General features: G+C 43.1%; 1 protein-coding gene across 1 annotated transcript in view; it reads left to right on the forward strand.

The window, feature by feature from the left end:
- Positions 1-7,576: 7,576 nt before the first annotated feature.
- LOC123029972 (venom factor-like) overlaps positions 7,577-21,908 on the forward strand; it is an 89,459-nt gene continuing 75,127 nt past the window's right edge. Inside the window, exons 1-7 of the mRNA XM_044443439.1 lie at positions 7,577-7,666; positions 9,486-9,678; positions 12,359-12,521; positions 16,329-16,399; positions 19,787-19,878; positions 21,074-21,159; positions 21,758-21,845. Of these exons, the coding sequence (XP_044299374.1) occupies positions 7,587-7,666; positions 9,486-9,678; positions 12,359-12,521; positions 16,329-16,399; positions 19,787-19,878; positions 21,074-21,159; positions 21,758-21,845 (773 nt within the window). The 5' untranslated portion in view covers positions 7,577-7,586. The remainder of the gene's footprint in view (positions 7,667-9,485; positions 9,679-12,358; positions 12,522-16,328; positions 16,400-19,786; positions 19,879-21,073; positions 21,160-21,757; positions 21,846-21,908) is intronic.

A 21,908-nucleotide genomic window follows, 5' to 3' on the forward strand; every position in this document is an offset into this window, starting at 1 on the left:
AAGAACCAGATTCAAAATATGGGAGTGCTAGTCAATCGAAACATTTCACCATAGGGGCAAATGGCCTCAGTGCCACAGGTTATCTTTCATGTAGGTCTGATATGTCAGTTTCCAGGGAAACTAGGGATAGTTTGCCTGCAGTTATTCATGTTTTTGTAACTTTCTGTTTGGATTACTACTATGCCTTATAAGTGGGATTGCCTTTGAAGACTACTTAGAAACTGCAGTTTATTTATTAAATTTATGTGCCACTTTCCAGTTTGCAAATAAACATAACAATATGAGACATGAACATTAAAACAATAGGATTACATTTGACAATTCATCGAATCAGCCAACACCAAGATAAAACATTTCTAAGACTGCTCAACAAACAAAAACTCAGTGGTTTCCTGAAAAGTGTCTAAAGCCCTGGCTGAAGAAGAGCATCATAAACAAATGACAAAAGTGGATTACTTGAAGATGCCTGAGTCACCTCCAAAAGCAGGAGTTCCATAATGAAGAAGCAAGAAGGCTGTTGCTTTGGCCACTGCCCCATGAGTATTCCCCATAGGTGGGACCACAAGCAGGGCTTCCTCCAAAGATCTGGAAAGCCAAACTGGTACATACAAAACACAGTAACTCCCTGTCAATTTCTGAGTCCAGAATGCAGTTTTTAACCTTCCATACATTAAATCAGGTGCGGGCAGAAGGTAGATTACCAGATGATCAATGCGAGGCAGTGCTGTCCAAGCATCCAGAGTGTACTTTCTGCATTAAATGTCTTGAGACCAGGCCACCTTCAGGACAACTCCCTTCCATATGAGTTTTCCTTGTAACAAAAATCTATCTTCAAGGCTCTTCCCTGGGTCTCCTGCTTCAGAAGTAAGCTGTGGCAACACTTGACAGGTATTTTTCCCTCCGTTGTGCTCCCCACAAAACACTCATCTGAAACAAGTCTGATATCCTTTTTGTGCCAGGTGAAGACCATTTTTTTCTTCTAGAATTTTTAAAAGTTCCACTTTCATCATCTCTTTGCTGCTGTTCTTTCTTTTTAAATGTATCATGTTAGCTTTTCTCTACGCCAGTTTCTCTGAAAGCTTGTTGATGGAACAATGGAGTAGAAATCTTCAATATGTATAATAACATGGGACATCAGCTATAAAATACTGACAGATGCAAATAGTCATTGCATGTTAACTGGCAGATATCCAATGCCACATATAAAATATTGTATCAAAATATAATTAGGCATCAAGTAAGAATGACCCACAATTATTTAACAAATAATTGCATATTGTGAAGATACTGTGGATCTTCAACACCCTACTCACAAAGGAGAGTTTTCTGTAGAGTCTTGGGAGAAAATTCATTTCAGCTGCCCTGTGAGATGCCTATCTCATTGTGCACAGAGATATCAACATGACATTACAGGAATAATTAAATCTAGAGTGAAAGGTGTAAGTGTAATCAGCATGTTAATACTGATTATCCATTTAGCTTGGCTAGAGTGAGGCTTTGTGCTTCCAGAGCATTCCTAGCACTGAGGTCTTCATGTAGCACTTCCATGTGTTTCCTCTTCTTCGTTTTGCCCTTAAGCAAGGAAGGAGACAGAAGAAGGAATAGGAAAAGCTGGGAGGGTTTCACATGAAAGATATTGTCATCTGGACCCCTGCATAATTCTGTAAATAGGGCATCATCTGGAAACACCATTAGTTTCATGGATAATCTAGCAAGTATTTTTTTCACAGGTATCACCTTTCAAAAACAAGATCCCATGAATAAGTTTTTTGGTTTCAGGATATGACCAGCATCTCCGGGATTTAGTGGCAGTGTTTCCAGGAGAAGGAGGAACAAAATGTTAGGGTGAAGATGCCAGCATTAAGGGCAGGAAACCTCCTTTCTGCTTTGTTTGAGGAATGCTTTTGTTGTTAGTTCCCTCCTTGTGTTAATCAGGCTCTTCCTCAAAGCCAGCAGGCACAGTTTGCCTCTGGTCTTCACCCCCAGCAGTCTTCGTCTGCTGACTAATGAAGCACCAGCTTGGACTTACCCTGATCCTCCCAAAGCCTTAGCGCTGGAACCTCCAGAGATCTGGCATCCCCATCTAGAATGCCAGATGCTCTGTAAATCAGACAGGCAGGGCTGAAGGCGTTTTGCTTTTCTACCTCAAGCAGTTGCCTGTATGATCTGAGAGGTGCTCTTGTAATGTCAAAGATGTAGCATGGATGGCACATAGTGGTACGGTACTGATGGTACTGTCTGAGAGTTTCGCTTCTCTAGTTTCTGCCACGTTAGCCCCATTAGTCCTATTAGCTTTGGGATGGGAGAGCTGCTGCTGCACACTCTTCCCGCAACATTTTGGTAACACCCCATGCATATCTCAGCTTCTGGAAACTGAGGCAATGCTGGCATGGGGAAAAGCCATGGTGTAACCCTCTCTAAGTGACTTGAGATTGCGTGACCAGAAGAAAAATGGTAGGAACAGAAGACAACTGCTAGAACGCCCACTCTTTCATTACATTGGCACTCTGCCTTTCCTTCTCTGAGCTCCATACAGCATACATGTCCTCTCCTGCCACATTATATGCTCACACAATCCAGAGGTCAATTAGGCTGAAAGACAGAGGCTGGTCCAAGGCCTACCTGGAAATTCCCATTTCATTGTTCAGTGAGGATCTGAACCTGGGTCTTTCCAGTTCTACCCCAAGTGCTCTAACCTTGGGTCTGCCAAACTCCCTACTGATTTTTATTTTTGCTATCTGTTGCTGGAGTCTTATCCTTCACTGCCATCTTTATTTGAATTCAACAGAGCTTAGTCCTAATCTCTGCTTTGCCCTTACATTCTTGGCAAGTAACTTTTTTTCCTAGTTGCAACACTTTGACTTTTGAGTATTTGGTGGCTAGCCATGGCAAACTTTTTGATGAATGGACTAGCCTTCCCCCCATCCCATGGCATTCCAAATACATTCAGGAACCCAAAACTTTGGGGGTTCCTGTTTGGACATCTACTTACTACATCATAATGGTCATTTCACACATGGCATCCTAGTAATGCTCCCATATGAAGTAAGTGTTTGTGGAGCTGGGCTGTCCTTGGCATTGTTTATGCAGCTTGCACAACACTGCAATAGGTAGTCTTTCTTCAGTGTTCCTGGAACTGTGCAATGAACTGGGAGCATTAACCTCTTCTTTTTGACTCTTCCCGAAATTGGGGGAAATATTTCTAAACTCAATACAGATCAGAGTGTCCATGGTCAAATTCCTGCCATTCTGATAAGCAACACTAAGCAGCAGAGATCATTCTTTGCTTTTGTTTACAGCTGGAGAGAAGACATCAAAATGTTCTTTGTGAAAGAAATCACAAAAGGAACTTTAAAAAAAACCCTGCAATTTAGAGGGGAAGCTCATTTTGTTTTTTGATCTTTTGTAAACAGAGAAGCAGTCAAGGTGATCTCTCTTCAAGCAACTATTTTTTGCTTTGGTTGAATGGGTTAGCAGCTTATTGCCTTCTACTGGATACAAGCCTCGTCTTCCCTCACCTGCATATATTTACATATTTTATCTGGAAAGTTTAGTTTGTTACAAAATTCCATAAAACAAGACAAAGTAGGCCATGAGATTAAAACCTAAACACATAAATCTAATCCAGAGAGGGGAGTGGTAGGAAAGGCAAACCTGCACAGATGGCTGGGAAATTCCCTTGTATGCGTGGCTCCCTGCAAAGAACAGGAATGTTCTTCTCCAAATATCCTGAAGCACTTTTCACATTTACCTGTGTCACCTATATGCTACATCTCTAGGGCCAGAAAGAGAGGTTTTCTTTCCTCCCTCTCACATACTCACGCACACAGCCTTTATTTCAGAATCTGAGCTTTCTTTTTCCTTGGAATCATCACCAAATATTCTTTCACAGTGTTTAGTTAACCACCTTATCTGTAATATATTTATTTATTTATTTAGTAAACTTCTATGCCGCCTCATTCGCCGAAGCCTCGGGGCGGCTCACAGACATAAATAAACTTGATTAAAATAATATAAATTAACAGTATAAATTAAGTCACCCTGGCCAAAGAATAAGATAAATAAATACTATTAACAGTTAAAATGACATTTGAATAAAAAGGTCTTCGCCTGGCGCTGAAAAACAAATAATGATGGTGCCAGGCGGACCTCTCTGGGGAGCGCATTCCATAGATTGGGCGCCACCGCAGAGAAAGCCCTCCTCCGAGTACTCACCCTCCTAATATCCTTCATGGAGGGTTCCCGGAGAAGGGCCTCTCCTGCAGATCTCAAGGGGCGGGCGGGCATATATGGACGTAAGCGCTCCCTTATAGTGTTGCATATAGTGCAACACTAAGCTGCATATAGTGTATAGCAATGCTTTAAAAATACCACAGCAGAATGAGGAAGGCAGCTTTTGAATTTCTTGGCACACATTTTTATGTTGGAATCAGAAATGTCCAGGCATGGAGGAAAGGCTCAAGTCTGTATTTCTTAAAACAACTTGGCAGAGGTGCTCAGTTATTTTGACTTACTCACCTACCAAGTATGCATAGGGATCTGTGCTAGGTTGGATTGTGCATGCTGGATCCAAAACAGTTCTATTAATTATAGACTCCTGCAAGAAAGAGACCTAAGTTACTAGGTCTGTGTGATTTTCATGTTTTCTTATAATGATACTGTCCTGTGGTTTCCTCTGACTTTCTTCTGCTGTACCAACACATGCCCTTTTCTTTATTAAGATGAGTACTTTCTACCCTATGCTCACTAGTACGGCTTTAATGAGACTGTTCTGTTAAGAGGGCCATGCTGATAGACTGAAGAGTTAGTGGACCCTCATCTGCATAAATGCCCATAGAACTGCCCCTTCTGGTACATGAATCCTTCAGATGTCATTTCCAAGACAGTGGAAACATGAATGTGGATATGCAAGGACTCATGAATGAACAAGTTAAAAAGGCTTAAAGGACCATTTTGCCACCAAAGTGAGGTTTTCAGAGGTACACTGATTCTGCACATGGGGGTTCCATATAACTAATAACCAGTGATAGGTGGGTCTTCCAAGAGATTGCATTATCCTATCTGAAATCCTTGTAATATAAAGCTTTTCTGCTCATGGCTACTCATCTGCCATATCTTATTTTGCTTTTCGTGCAAAACTGTAATCCACCCAAAGGGCAGTTCCTTTCCTGCTATATAACCTCTAGGTAGCACTGTGGTATAGTGGAGGAGTGCAATCACACTATTGGAAAAAGGATTTCCTATCATTTTCAGACTGCCTCTTGGATGCACACCTTCTCATGGTGAGGGGGTTTCAGAGAGTCAGAGAAACAAAGCAATGCTATCACAAGGCCAGACTTTTTCATTTGTCTGAATGGTTAAAATTGAGAGACCAGACTAAGATGCATCCACTCTCTTATACTGCAGCAGTTACATCATCAGATGAGAAGAGATGGTGATGGGAGAGGAGAAATTTCTGAAGGGCAGCTACTGGAGAGCAGTGATAATTGAGGTTGTGTCCCTGAACTATTAATATAAAAAATCAGAATACAGCTGGAAAAGATCATGAACAGAAGCATGGAGCCAAATACAGCTTAAATAACATTCCTAAAGAATGTAAAGTCCACCTAACGAATGTACTTGTACTGCTGAATTCAGTAGACTGTGAACCAGAAAAACTGGACTGAAACAAGAGACATTCTTAGGGAAGAATGCCAAAAGAGAATTCCTGTAGCAAAAAGAAAGAAAAAGCCAAGATGGACAACAGAAGAAACACAATTGCTAAGAACAGGTGAGAAGCTGAAGCAAAAGATGACAGAAATAAGGTCAGAATCATGAGTGCAATTCTTCAGCAACTATCACATAGAGACAAAAAGAACTATTACAATGACCAGTACAAAGAAATGGAAGAAAACAACAAAAGATTAAAGCAGGAGGCCTCTCCAGAGTATCCAAGAAATCAAAGGGAAATTAAAATCTAGATTAGTAACATTGAAAGACAAACAGGAGAACATACTATCTGACCAGCAGAAAATAGGGCTTGAGCTCAGGGTTTCTCAAAAGGAGGATTCTCAGAGGTAGTTTCTAGCATGGGTTCAACAAACCATTCTTTGCATGCTCAGAGATTCTTTCTTTGCTGGTGATGCTTTATTGGACATATATTGGAGAATAAGAAGCTTTTGCCAAAGGCTGTGTGGTTTTGATGGTGCAAAGAGGGAAACCTAGCTCCCAAGAGCAAGTCCCAACAAGGCCATGGACTGTGGAATATGTTGTTGCTATGTGCCAAACTTATCAATTCCTATCTATTTATCAAGAAAACAAAAATCATGACTACAGAAGAATTACACTGTCAACAATGAAGAAACTGAAATTGTGAAAGATTTTACATATTTGGTTCAGTCATCAATTCAAACAGAGACTGCAGCCTAGAAATTAAAAGACTGAGATTTGGAAGGGCAGTAATGAAGGAAATACAAAAGATCATCAAGGGTTAGAACATTTCACTGGAGACCAAGGTCAAGATCATTAACAGTCATGTATTCCTGATTCTTGTGTATGGGTGTGAAAGCTGGACAGTGAAGAAAGCTGACAGGAAAAACATTGATGCATTTGCGACATGGGGCTGGAGGAGAGCTTTGCAAATACCCTGACTGACTGAAAGAAGGATAAGTGGGTGCCAGATCAAATCAAATCAGGGCTTTCCACAGGAACATTAATGACAAAACTGAATCTGCCATTCTTTGGGCACTTCATAAGATGGCATTACTCACTGAAGAAGACAATGTGATGGAAAGATAAAGGCTGAAGAAGATGACAACAATGTGGATGACCAGCAATGTGATGGTTTGATTCCACAGGCTTGAGTTAGCAAGAGCTGAGCAAGCTGTAAAGGGCAGGACGTTTTCATTTCTGGGGGGCATTCATACGCAGAGTTGCTGTAAGTCAGAGACAACTTGATGACACATAGCGACAGCATATTCCATAGTACATGGCTTTGTTGGGACCTGCTGTTGGGAGCTTGGTTTCCCCCTTCACACCATCAAAACCACACAGGTCTTTGGCAGAGCTCTTTATTCTCCAGTGTACATGACACATACAATAGAGGCATAAAATGTGCTGCATATGATGGTCACAAAAAGAGTGATACACATGTGATACATAACACGTGATGATGCGTAGCCTCACAGGAGAGACTGTGTAAAGATAAAAATAAAATATAATATTAAAAATGTTGAAGGTGAGTTCCATGTTGCAGGTTATGGTTCATTTTGAATCCCAGCTTCAGGCAGGATGGAAACTACAGAACTAGAAAAATTTACGTGTTCTGTGTAGACCTATGATCCAGCCCTGGAGGGCCCATCACTCTTGTAAAGCCAACAGGCAATCATTGGTTTTATAATCTCAGGCTGCACCAAATAAGATTTGTCCTTGCCAAATAGACACCTCTGCACCTGCCTAAGAGCACATCTTTCCTTTCTTCAGCAGGCATCAACCCTGGAGATGTCAGAGCTTCTCCAGTTACTGATTAACTTCAGAAAACTTCTGCATATAAGGAAGACCCTAACTAAAATAACCTCACTAAAAGAGTAGAGGTTTCTCCAAGCATAATGGAAAATCGCTTTGCTGCTCTCTGCTGGTTGGCTTTATTGCTATTCCCTTTGGTGGCTAGATCTAATGCACGGCCCTTGTAAGTACCTCTCATACCAGTAGTCACAGAAAGTGAACTTAATTTTCATTTGTGGAATGACAGAGATTAAGAGATCCTGAATTTTGTAGTATCAACCAGTACAGGATTCAAGGTTTTGTGAAGGTTTGGCATTGTGATCACTTTGTTGTAATATTTGAATCTTTTTGCAGATTTGCGTTTTAGCTTTTTGCTTTTCAAATCAAACAATTTAACTTACTGTACTGGCAAAAATTTGGGGGATAATACTCTGGATCAAATTTAATTAAATATCAATTAACATAACACTTAAAATACTTTATGTTGTTTTTATATGTCTATTTAAAGAAAATGAATGAAACATTCTGCTTAAAAACTCTGAAATTATTTTAAGTACATCCACCCTCCCATTCTCATTTTGTCTCTGAACTTTGTACACTTTGTACACTTAGACTTCAATCCTGGGTATGTTTGGCTTGCATGTGAGCTTCAGGTGATGACTGGGAGAACAGCAGCACGAGCCTGCCTCTTTGCCATGTCCTACCGGCAGCCATCCTCCATTAGTACCAGGGAGGATACCCAACAGTGATGACTACTCCAGTCTTCTTTCAGGCGTGCATACAAATCTGTCTTGAAATCAACACTCGCTACCCTCTCATCACACAGAACTTCAGCCACTTTCCCAGGGCCATCTTAAGAGCATTATGGGCCCTGGGCAAAGAGTCTACTGGGGCCCCTACGATAACTACAACTACTGTTAATTTTGGAAGTGTTCCAATTTTCCAAGGGTTAACACACACAGATTAGTATGGGCCCACGGGCAAGTGCCCATCAGGCCCATGCGTTAAGATGGCCCTGCACTTTCCCCTGCCTTTACCACCCATCAGACAGATAAAATAATCAGCATCTTGAATGTCAATTCATTACTTTGTCTCACCCTTTCTTCCAGCGTAACACAGGCTGTCTTTAAAAACTCTTCTTGAAATATTTCTTCTTGAAATACATCAAGAATGTTATCACTTCACCTAACTTGTGGTGCCTTATTTGTAAAACAGCCAGCACCAACTTTTTAAAAATAAAAACAATGCTGTTGCAGCAGTCATGTTCTGCAGAAACAGACTTTCTTTGGGTGAGGTAGAACGTGAAGGAAGTGCATGTTGTTACAGCCAGTCGGCTTTTGCAAGAGGGAAAAATTGCAGGGTTGCAGTGCTTATTGTATTTCTTCGGAGGGAGGTGGCTGAAGGCTGAGTAGTGCTTTGTTACTCTGCGTTTGTTGAGAATATACAAGCTGAGTACAGGGGAGGTGCAGTGTGAACACTCCAGTAGGCAGACTGGGCTTATGTTCCCTCCTCAGACTTTTCTAGGGCAACAGCCAGCAATCTGAGATGTTTTCAGAGCCCAGACACGTTCTTTTTAGACATCTCGCACTCCCTCTTTGGCTAAAACAAAACAGCAATGAAACCAGCCCAATTTCAGTCTCCAGTGTAAAACCAGTGATAATTTTTACACAGTTTAGAAGTAGTCTCACCATGATGATCTTAAGCATATCCTTTTGTCAAGGGTCAAGTATAGGGAAGGAAGACATTTCTTTTATTAAAAAACAGAACACCTGCCTTTTGGGGAGCACAACCCTCACAAGGTGGTTTGCAGTATTTCAGAAACATAAATATACAAATTACAATCAAACACAAAACAAAATAGGTCTGTGCCCTGACAAGGAGCATGCAGTCTAGATTTTGGCAGTGGCTTGACATAGACAGAAGAGAGGGATTGGCTTGGATGTTTTTGATTAATCTGTGCCTTGTGATGTACGGATCACCCTGCCTGGGCTGCCTTTTCACAGATACATGCTCATTGCCCCCAACACCCTACGTGTGGATAGTGAGGAGACCATTGTCGTGGAGGCTCATGAGCACACAAGTCCGATTGACATTTTGGTCACCATCCAGAACTTCCCCCAGAAGAACATCATCTTGAGCCGGGCTCAAGCCCGTTTGGATCCTGAATATAACATGATGACCTCTGTAAAAATAAAGGTACTGCAAGGGGGAAAAGCCTTGACCACAGTTGCAGTAGTTCACATATTAATCTTGAGGTGGTTTTTTGTTCAATAAGTTTGTAACATGAATGAGAAACTGGAGGCTTGCAATATTTTGGCTGGGCCTGGTTTATATAGTCAGCTGAGCCAAATGGCAAAGCTTTGTTTTCCAGGACAAAGTTAGGCTGTGGGAGAGGGGCAAGCGGGGAGGGGAGTATTGCATGCAGAAAAAAGCATGTGAGGGGGAAAAGGTTCACCCTGGCTTTCCCACTGGGTGCTATTTATCCCCATATCATAGAATCATCAAATAGAGTTGGAAGGGGCCATCGGATCCAACCCCCTGCTGGTTCAGGATACCAATTTATCACTCTGTCCACTCCACCATCATGGGGGTTCAGCTTGAAATGGTTCAGGAAGCTCCACAAGTAATGCAAACAGATGGTGGATTTGTTTGATTTTACCCATCTGATTTAAAACATTTAAAGGTGTACAAAATTTTAAATAACAGAGGTACTTATTAGCCTTCATATACAGCCATGTTCAATTCTGCAATACCAAAGTTACAAAAATGTGCAAAGTGTATGTTCAAATTTGTAGACTGAGCTTGCATGACATGAAAAGCCTCAAGAAGCCATGGTGAGTTAGTATGTTGTATGAAGTGGGACCATTTCTCCTGTGGTGATTTATGTGAAGTGTGTATGCTACCCTAAAAGGCCACAGTCAGTTCTTAGATCGGTCAGCCCCATGACAGATTACTGTGGGTTGTCTGAACCCGGACAGCCATGCCTAATCACGGGTCCAGGGAAGTGGAGAGTCTCTTGGCAAGAGCAGCAAGACTCCTTTGCCATTCTTGCTAAACTTGCCAGTGCTGGCCACCCCACAATTCCCCAAGTGGCACTGGAGGGAAACTGCCACTGGCTTTCCTCTTCCCCACTGCAATTAATAGTCAGCTTTTCATTGTAACAGCTACTGACAGCCCCTTTAATATGCCTCAGAAGCATCTTGGTGGGTTATGTGTGATTGACCCCACAAGTAGTTGCAAACATTAAATATAATCTATAATTATTTTTCAAGTCCTGCTTGTGCAACTGTAGACTTCTGCAGATGAGTAGGTAGGAAAACAAAGTTCTCCCAAGTGGGCAATGTTTCCAGGGTCTACCTGCAGTCAAGTGCAACAGGGAGCCACCCTGGGTATTGACTCATGGAAACAGCAGGTAAGTGTATTTTCTCATTTGGTAACGCTTGACATCTGTCAAGAGGCAAGCAGTGAAGAGTAACCAAATGGCAAGAGCGGAGTGGTGAAACTTATACCTCCTTCATGGCCATATCCTCTTTTTTCCCTTTCCCTTTTCTTTTCACTCATCAGTCCTAAGGATGCCCTCATATTTGCACTTGTTCTCAAAATTCTACCTGCTCAGGAACATGCAAAAGAGAGTATTTGTTTCTGACAGCTTCAAAAGCAAATCTGTCTTTTTAAGGTGGAAATCAGAAGGACTTTAAATTTCCCTCAGAAAACTATGCAAGTATATGTATTCTATACCTGTATAGTTCTCTGTTTAAAATGACCCTTTCTTAACCCTTTCTAAAATCCACTTTTAGATAAGGTGTGTCACTTTTGAAACTGTCCAAAGCTTTGGTGCTCTCTTTCTAAAGTGGGATTTAGAAAAGGTTAAAAAGGTTTCTTACACACAGTTATACAGATATACTTGCATATTTCACTGGAAAAAGAATGAAAGTCCATGTGGTATATGTTGAATTGAGACTGGAGAAATCTGGATTCTAGTTTCCACCTAGCCATGAAACTCACTGGGTAACTTTGGGCGAGTCACTGATTCTCAACCTGACCCACATCTCAAGCTTGTCATGAGGATAAAATGGGAGAAGAGAAGGAAGATTATGCAAGCCGCTTTGTGTTCCTTGCAGGCAACATGGTGGGATATAATGAAATCATCATCATCTGGCACCTTCATCTAGCTATGAAACTGCACAGCCACTGCTGTTTTAATGGCACGTACCTGAAATAATCTCTAGTGGTTTGTTTAGGCTTTCATATGATCAGCAGGGGGAATGCGAAGCGGAGGACAAAGATAGAAGGTGACAGAGAAAGGACTTTGCCTGCTTGCTTGAAAACTAGATTTGTGTGATGTTCACAGCCATACTACAACATAGACTTCTGAGATTATTTAAATCACAAGAAGGTTCTGGTGGAAGTGGTTTCCATGTCTCTGCCCAAAGAAACTTTGTAGTCCTATCCAAACACAGGCTAGAGACTGTATGGGAGTAGGGGGTCAGGAAAACACTCTTAGCAGCAAGTCTCCCCAGTGCCCTCTTCATTTTAGCACCATTCATGGAAACATAGAAACAGAGCAAGTCAGAAGGGGTCTCCTGGGCCATCTAGTCTGACCCCCGGCTCCAGCTGGCTCCACTCACGACATGCCCACCATGTGCATGTCTAGCCTATCCTTGAACACCTGCACCGATGGGGCCTCAGCCACCTCCCATGGAAGCCCATTCCATACCCTCAGGGTCCTAACTGTCCAGAAGTACTTCCTAAGGTGATAACCCTGAGAGCATGCAAAATCGCAGCCAGCAAAGAACAAGGCATGTATTTACAGGCTGATGCTGAGCAAGGAGTGGAAGTAGCACTGGGTTCACTCATGATGCTTTCCCTTCTGTAGATACCCACCAGCAGTGTGAAGAAAGAAGGCCAGAGCAAGCAGCATGTGTATGTGCAGGCAACCAGCCCACTCTTCTCCCTGCAGAAGATTGTGCCTCTTTCCTTCCAAAGTGGCTATATCTTTATCCAGACAGATAAACCCATCTACACACCTGGATCATCAGGTAACAAACTGTAATGTCTGCCTGACTCTTTTCACAAAGGTGGTACCACCTACATCCTAGTGGCTGAACAAGAGAATCACTTCTCTGGAGGGTTACCTTTGATTACCCCAAGTACTCACCCAGAGTAACTCCTCAAGATATCACCGTTTCACAGTGCTGTGCCCTGTACCAGAGGAATAATGAAAAAGCTCTCAGCAGGAAATGAAGAGTAGGGTATGGGTTAAACTCTCATGGGTGGTAGGGAAGAATTAAGACCCAAACCTCCAAGCATAGGTGCTGAAGGATAACAGTTCTATTCCTGTGCTGCAGAGCATAATATAATGTTCTGCCAGTAGTATTACCTCTTTGGTATTCAAGAGTTCTTTAGTTTTTGCGAGCAGTGTTCTCCTTCTCTAGCATTTCGTTCTGGTCAGTGGGCAGTTTGGGTGAGGTTTCCTATCAATTTAGCTTGTGTTGGGTATTCTGTATGTTCCACACCCTGTTGTCCTCTGCCCTGGAGTCTAGCAATGACCGGGCCTATGAGAAAGGCAACAAGGAAACCAAGTTGTGCAGCAGGAAAAAAGCAAATCCTGACCTAACAGTCTTTTCTCTTCATGAGCAGCAGCTAACCCATGACAGAGGCTACAATCCTGTAACTTAAATGGGAGTAAGTCTCATGGACCCCGGTGGAACTTATTTCTGAGGGATAGGGTGGGATTGCCCTGCAATGTGTATGCTGTTCTGAGAGCGGTTGCTAATCAAACCATTTATAAAAGCCTTAAATAAGTTAAAAATAATGAATAAGTTTGCTTTCTTCTCACTCAAGCTGAAATTAATAGTCTTCAAATTTTCCAGGCTCTTGCTCTGCACTGATTGCATTACTCTGTGTCATTTAATAACATAAGAAGGTGGTGGTGTTCTTTATGAGCCAAAGCAAAATTTCATAATAATTCAAAAATTAGATGGATTTGCACATTTCAAGGTTTGGATTTTGATTTAGTTTCATATAATCTTAAGTTACTATTCAAGGTTCTGTGTTCCTATTTTGATTAAATGAATGGGTGAATTTAATATAAAATTTCTAAATTCTGTTGCCTCTCTGCTATAGCTGCTATCAAAGCCCAAGTGGTAGTGTGCGTTGCTTGTCAAATCATGTCAGTCATTCACTGCTATACCTGAGACAGAACCTTAAACAGCCATTTATTCCTGCTATCATAAACCCCAACATCACATACCCCCGTCTTCTCCGGCATGGCAGCAAGAAGGAGATTATAAGCTTTTGTTTCCAATTTCAGCTAAGCACAGTTGCTCTTTTTGTCCAAACCTAGAGATCTGTCTTAGCTAAGGTATAGAAAAACTACTCAAGTTTAAACTGCGCTTTATGATCCTGGCTTGTTTCTTCTAAAATAGTTAGTATTAATCATATTTGTGAGTTAGGACAGAGTGAGTAAGTGCAGTTAGTTGATAACAAAGGGGGCACTTCCAGGCTTCTCATTATGGCCTCCCTGAAGGAGGAGAAGGAAGGAAAGAGTGCGCATGATGTGCACCTCCATTCAACATCCAGTGCTACGTGTTGTGTATCAGATATTGTCACATGCTAACTACTGTTGCCATGTCAAGTTGCTCAATATTGTCATTCACTGATACATGTTGAGCATTATCAAATCCATCATTTGCCAGGTCAGGTATTTTTAAACATTGCAAAAAAGTTGATGTCAGTTGGTCAATGTGTATCAAATAGTCCTACATTCAGAAAAGTTTCACCATCAAAATTGGCAGAACATTTTATATTTTCAAAGTAGAAGTTTGCAATTATTTTGGGGAAGCAAAGTGGTTTTACCTGCAAATTTGAATATCATGTTAGAAACATAGAGCATAGTAACATAGAAATAGAGTGAATCAATAGGGACCTCCCGGGCCATCTAGTCTGACCCCTGGCTCCAGCCAGCTCTGCTCTTGACATGCCTACCATGTGCATGTGCAGCCTATCCATGAACACCCTCACCAATGCATCTTGCCCTCCACTGCAGGGAAAAACAGGTCTCTACCCACCTCCATGTGACACCCCCTCACGTACCTGCATGTCGCCAACAGATCCCCTTGGAGTCCCCTCTTCTCCAGGCTGAAAAGACCCAGTTCCCTCAGTCTTGCTTCATATGGTTTACCCTGCAAACCAGTCACCATCTTTGTGGCCCTACGCTTCACCCATTCCAACCTTGCTATATGCCTCTTGTAGTATTCCAGCTGCAGGCGCACCAGAGTCTTATAGAGTGGCAGTGATACCTCTCTCAGTCCAGAACCCACACTTCTGGCTATGCATCCAAGGTTGGCATTCGCCTTCCTGACCACCATGCCACACTATTGGCTCATGTTTAGCCTGCAGGCAACCAGCACCCTGAGATCCTTTTCACAAGTGCTGTTCTCCAGCCACTTGTCCCCTAACCTGCATTTATGACACCCATTCCTATGCCCCAAGTGCAATACCTTGTACTTATCCACTTTAAAATAATATAGCCATTAGCCTTAAGGATAAAAGTCAAATGAATGAATGAACGAATGATGGCCAGATATGAAAGAGGACAGCGTTTCTGCGTGATTAATACCTGTGAAGAAGGGGTGATTTACAAAGCTATTAAACATAACAGCAGTCCTGACCTGTTTTGTGCCAGGCTAGTCAAGAATCTTTCTTTCTCTGCTGGACTCTGCATAGATGTGTCTTGTAAGTATTTTATTTAGACCACACAACTCTAATAACTGTCTAAGAATCAGTGTCAAGTGCCTTGTTTTTCCATTGAAACCAAATAAATAACAGACACATCCCAGATTCAAAACAGATTGCCTATTCATTCCCTTTACCTAGGAGCTGGGGGGTGCTCAGGGGCCAGGATCTCTAGCACATAATTCTTAGTTCCTTGCATTCAGGGCTGGCCTTATCATTAGGTATAGTGAGGCAGCAGATGCCCAGGGAGAGGAGATGCTGAAGGACCAAGCAGTGCCTACTGCCTTCTGGTACAATAGAGGACACTGCCCCCTCATGTGTGTTCAACTCCCAGCCTGGTTGGCTTCTCCACAGGGAAAGGGAAAAAGAAATACCATTTTCTGTCTTGCCTCAAAGAGCAAGGAGCAATATGCCTTGGGCCAGGCCATTCCTTCTGACACTTGCATCTTGACCCTGTTTAGAAGGCCAGAATAGGCAAAACTTTACACAAGCAGTCTGTTTCTTTAGACACATTTTGTTTCATACAGTTTCTGTCTCCTTTCACTCTTCTCCATTCTCTCAACTCCACCCCTGCCCCTACACACTTCTCCTGGGCTCCCTAGTAACAAACTTTGAAATAAAAACTGGGAAGTGATTGTCACTATTAGAATACAACACTCGCCAAACAATCATTCCCAAGATTCTTTGAGGAACACCATGAAATGTGGAGTGTATAAAGGCAATATAGGTTTACAGCATCTGGGCTCTGTGTTGTGGATAGAGTTCGGCCCCAGCCCCTGCTATTCCAGTCTTCCTCCTAAGGCAGCAACCCTATTAAAGGGGCACTGCTTGGGAGAGGGGATGCTAAGCAACAAGACACACTCCTAATCAGAGTGGAGACCAGACTGACAGAGTGGGGAGATGGAAGAAATGGCACAGCTGCGTATGGCTGTGACAGCACTAGTTCTGGGGGGGGGGGGGGGGCAGAGATGGCTCCCAAATGAGAAGAAGGGCTGATTCTCTCTTCTGAGTATCTTATCAAATCTGGAGACTTGATCTTGCATGTCTGCATCATCCATATGGGCAGGTGCACCCTTGGTCCCAGACTAATAAGCCTCTCCTTCCCACAGTGAGGTATCGGATCTTCACCGTTGGACACACACTGGATCCACAAAGCAAGGCTGTCACTACAGAAGTAGCGGTAAGAGACATGGCATTTGCCTGCCTTTTCTACTTTATGGAGCACCCAATTTCCTTATATCTATTCTACTAACATTATGTTAAGAAACCAAAGTGCTAGGTTTGCTCCCAGATTACTGTGCCTCCTTCACAGAATTTTACAGGGTAGCTGGACACTTGTAACTCTCTTGTCCTTTCCCACCACTTTTCTCCTCTTTTTTTATTACTGCAGAAAATTCTTTAAGGCAAATAAGGCCAGGTTGCTGCACAGTAGTTTCTAACTGTTTGAAAGCACCTTTAGCTGCCCTTGGACCTCAGTCTCCTGTTATCTTTTCTGTCAAATGTGGAAGCAAAACAAAATGTTCAGCCAGTAACCACTGCTGTTAAGGGGCCTACTTAACAGGTCTGCATTGCCCTTGGTAAACCGCAGCATGACTCTTCCACACACCCACACCCCACCCTGCATAGGTTTTACTATGAATTCCAGACAAATTTTTCTTTGACAAAGAAGCATTTTCTGAAATACAGTGGTACCTTGGCTCACGGACTTAATCCGTTCCACGATTCTAGTTGTGACCCAAGTCAAATTTCCCCATAAGATTCAATGTAAATAATGTTAATTCGTTCTGGCCCCTCTGAATGTGGTTGTGAGCCAGTTTTTGGTTATGAGCCAAGTCAAATTTCCCCATAAGGTTCAATGTAAATAAGGTTAATCTGTTTTGTAACTATTTTGTTTTAATCAGAAAAAATTGAAACACCATGGCAAAGAAAAACAAAGTAATAAAGTACAGTACAGTACAGTACAGTACAGTGGAGAATACTAACCTAGGTGCAGCGGGAGATTATTGTTTTGAGGGAGAGTCCCCCTCCATAAGGACATTGGGGAGATCTCTTTCAAGGTTTTCTTCTCTTTGTCTCTTAGCTGCAGGGTCAATTTTGGTGAAAAATCTGTCTATAGTTGGTTGTTTTTTCCTGCGCTGCATAAACCTCCGGAAATGAGAGACCACGTTATTGTTCATCAGATTCAACACTCTGTTCATTACATTTATGTTGGGGTGGTGCTTCTCAAAGAAACCCTGACATGGGCGCACTCCTGCAGGAAAGATGGGCGCAATCTCGGCCATCTCCCCCCCCCAACCAGCACGATCACGGCCATCTCCCCCCCCCCCGAGTGGGGAGATGGCCAGGATCGCAGTTGCGTTTGTGCAGGGAAGACGTGTGTGATCACAGGTGCGCTCCTGCAGGAAAGACGGGCGCAGCACAGCACAGCCGTGATCACGCATGTGTTCCCTGCATGAATGTGACTGTGATCCTGGTCATCTCCCCACTCGGGGGTGGGGTGAGATGGCTGTGATCTTGGTCACCACCCAAAGCGGAGTTCATGACCCAAGTCAAAATTTTTATGAAATTTTTGTTCATGACCCAAGGAGTTCATGACCCAAGGCATTTGTGAGCCAAGGTACCACTGTATTTTGAGAACAATACAAAGAGTACTTTCCTTTTCTTCTCTTTTTGTGATCTTCCTATTTTATATTTCTTGTTTTCATTATTCAACTTTATATACCACTTTCCTCAAAAATACCAAGCAGTGAACATATAATATGATACCTTAAAAACTGCAATAACTGTAACAGCAAAACCCACACGATTCAAGTTAATCAGCAGAAAAACCACAGATTTACCTGTGTTCTACAAACACACTTCAATTAAAACCTTGTGTAAAGATCCCAAGACCTGCACTGATGGGCCTGCAGAAGTGACTGCCATCAGGACCAGGGAGCAGTCTGATAGCCTCCCCTCCCCCTCGATTTAAGTCTGATTTAAAGGTAGAGAGCCATAGGAAAAGAGAGGAAGAGACTTGAAGCTGCTCATGAAGAGTTAGCACCTGGACAGCACACTGAGCAAAGCCCACAGGCCACCTGGTTACTCTCTTCCCTGCAGGGAGACAATTATAGTCATTATTTCTAAATTCGCATCTATACCTATAAATTATGTATAACTCTCTTTGCATATACAATTCTTTTGCAAATGGGTTGTCTTTTTATGATAACTTATCTCCTCTTTTTGGTGTACCTAAATGGCCTTGCTGCATCCAAAACCTCCCAACTTCCAATGCCCATGATTCAAAGTCTGAGCACCAGGAGACCTAGGAACCCTGGATGGAAGTTTGGGTTGGACCTTGAGAGTGAATGCAGACAACCAACTTACCACCTCATTGCTTGGTCATCTGTACTGTTACAAGCATGGTGTGACTTTAATTCTTCTATAGATTTCAAGTGTGGAAAATTTGGGAGGGTCTTTTCAAATGGGTGGGCTTCCTCACATTTAGCTATTGGTAAGTGGGTTGTCTGTGTTCACCCTGGCCTAGAGGAAGGACTGTGGATGAGGATTTGAGCTGGACAGGAGAGGCCCACTTTGCTGCAAGTTGTCCCAGCCCAGCCACCCATTGCAAGGTACACACTTAGCTGAGTAACTTGGGTACCTGTGTGGCACAGGCACATCTCCCCTTTCCTGCTGTTAAAATGGAACAATAACCGATTTGCTCAGAATTTGCTGGGCTTTCACATGCCCCAGATCTGCTGCTTGATGCAGCTGCCTCATTCTGCCTAGCAAGAAGGTTTGTCCTGGAGCTGGAGCTTGAACAAGTGCGGCTTGATGATGATAAATACTCATCTCTTAAACAGGCCACAACATGCAATGGTGCAGTTGGGTGGTTTTAGGTTCTGGACTTGGGGGGCTTATGGAGTGGCTAGAGAGAACTTGTTTTAGATAGTAACGTATATTGCTTCACTTACTCAAAGATGTAGCAAGCCAATCCTCCAGTTTGGGTTGGGGGGGTGCTCCTACTCATTCTGCTGAGCTGGGCCCTGGACATCTGCTCCAAAGTCCTGCCCTGAAAGGGCAGGCACCGAATATTAATGAAAGGCCTGGCCTGTCACACACCCCTATTCCATTCTGTGAGCGAAGCGGGCCCTGAGCCCTGAGCCCGGGCAATCCAGGCCAGCAGGCACAGTCCCAAGGCAGCCCTTATGGACGCTTTCACTACAAGGCTGAGCTGGGTGCCGCTCTCATCGCCCATGCTAGGCATGTGCCTTTTTTACCATCAAGAGGGAGCACTGTAGCAGCAGCCCCAACTGCATCTGCTGTCACAACCCAGGTTGCTGCATAGCAAGACTTTCATCTGTCATCTTTCGTCCTATGAAGAACACAAGACCCAGACACAAGATCAGCAGCACTGATGTCGATGTGATTTGGAAGGAGGGCAAGGAGTCCATCTGTGTGCACCCATCATAAGAGCTCCATTGTGCAAGCCTTCTGTGACCAAGTCCATTTTCCTCACTAGACAAAAGGAATGTACCAACTCAAGACACTTATATTTCTGATTGGAATGTTTGCTGTCTAATTTCAGAATCCAGATGGGATTGTTGTTGAGAGGAACTTGATCTTAGTAGAAGCGAGTGGGATCATCACCCAGGTCTACAGAGTCCCTGAGCTCTCATTGTGAGTGGAATTAGAGTTGGTGTTAATAAGAGTTTTGAAAATTGCACAGTTAGGAGAGCAATCCTATGGCCCCTGGGCAAGTGTCCCACAGACAAAAAGATAGCCTCCTGAGATGGCATTCCCATTTTGGTAGAGGAATCAGAGATCCAGCACCTGCCCCCTCAAAGCTGGCCCTGGAAAGAATGGTGCTGCCTTCCTCTCTGTGGTCAGAAAATTGACTTTAGGGAGCAGAAGAAAGGGTTGTTCCCAAGGACGGGTGTGGGTGGAGACTTGAAAGGCCCAGACACTCACTGCCATTTATTCTGGGCCTCCTCCTACCTCCTTCCCTCACCCTCCAGAGCACCCTCACCAGACCAGCTGCAAAATATGTCCAGCAAAGTGAAGGACACTGGAGGACAGGCAGGCAAAAATCTTTTCCTTGTCTCCTCCTGCCCTGCTGGTTTTAGTGCAGCAAGTGATGGGAACCTTGGAACCTTCCAGTTCTGGAGCTTCTGGAAGTGAGGGCTTAGTCAACAGAACTATGCCCCAAATGTCCTAAAGTGTCCTGATGGGTTTCCTTAAAGCTTGGAGAAGCATTTAGCTATACATTGTTCAGTAACTGTAGCAAGTTTCCTACATGAAACCATTATCCACTTGGGATCAAATAGCTCCACCCTCGTCTTCTGAGATCTACCTCTCTGTCAACTGGGGGACTCATTCTCTGGGCTTTCTAACCTACCTATACTCCTTCTCTTTTTCTCATCCTTTTGATGTGCTTCTGTAACATCATGGCACCCACTTGCTCCTTCTCATCCATCCATATACTCCCTTGGCCCTATTCTCCCCCAGATACTTGATGATGATATATTTATATCCTGCCCTTTTCCTCCTTTCTAGAATCCGAAGCTGCTTATAATTAATCCTTTTCTCCACTTTATCCTCATATCAACAACCCTGTCAGGTAGGTAGAGGTAGTAACAGACCCAACGTCGCTCAGGGTGCTTCATGGCCAAGTGGGGACTAAAACTTGCATCGCCCAAGTCTCAGTCCACTGTACCACACGCCTCTGATCACCACAGGAATAGTTTTGGTTTTTTTGTCAGTTTTAGATTATCAGTTCCTTGAAATGAATAGGAAAGTCTAGGTTGGTGATCCAGGCAGCTCAAAATCCTGTTCCCCTGAAGCAGCACTAAAAGAAATCATATCTTTCTTGCAGAACTGGAACCTGGAAGATTACTGCCAAGTATGTGGATGATGACATTCAGGAAAGATTTACCACAGAACTTGAAATCAAGGAATATGGTATTGTGGCCATGGCCAGCACAAATGCCCAAGAAACCCAAGTGGTTATTCAGGCCAGAAATATTTTAGGGACTTTTCAGTGGCCTAGACCTAACTCTGATTCTTTCCCAGGGTGTTAATGTAAGTCAGCATTCAGACACCTGAGGCTCAGAAAAGTGGCTCCTTCTGTCCTGCCCAAGACACAGTAGAAAGCCATGCCATTGCAGTGAGATGGCTGCCTCGGCTGCTCACAGTCCATCCCCATGTTCTACAGAGCCTTCCTAGCTTAGTTTCTCTATCTTCCAGAGGCACAAGTAGAGGAGATATAAGTGAACATATTATAAAAGGCCTTGTTGTTAGGAAGATTGCCCTGTTGCCTGGGACTACATTGCCCAAAGGGGGGCCTTTATCCAAACAAACAAACTAACTAACTAACCCTTCAGATCCCCATAATCCTGTCAGCTGCACTGCTGTCTTCCCTTCTTTAGCATTGCCTATCTGTCCTTCCCTTTGGGAATGTTTGTTGTTTTAAGATACCCCTAAGTTGCTGCATAGTAGCACAGATAAATATTCATAACACCTTTCCATTTGAAAAACTCCAAATGTCAACTTTTTATAGTGCTGCCAAACTTCGAGGTGACCCTGGAGTCCTCCAAAAAGTTCTTTTATGTTGATGACAAAGAGCTGATTATTGACATCAGTGCTAGGTAAGTTTCTTCCTGTTTGTCAGTATAACTGAGTGGGAGGGAAGAACTGAGGATGACAAAAGG

The sequence above is a fragment of the Varanus komodoensis genome, unplaced genomic scaffold (assembly GCF_004798865.1).
Source record: "Varanus komodoensis strain SLA01 unplaced genomic scaffold, ASM479886v1 scaffold42, whole genome shotgun sequence".
Lineage (NCBI taxonomy): Eukaryota > Metazoa > Chordata > Lepidosauria > Squamata > Varanidae > Varanus > Varanus komodoensis.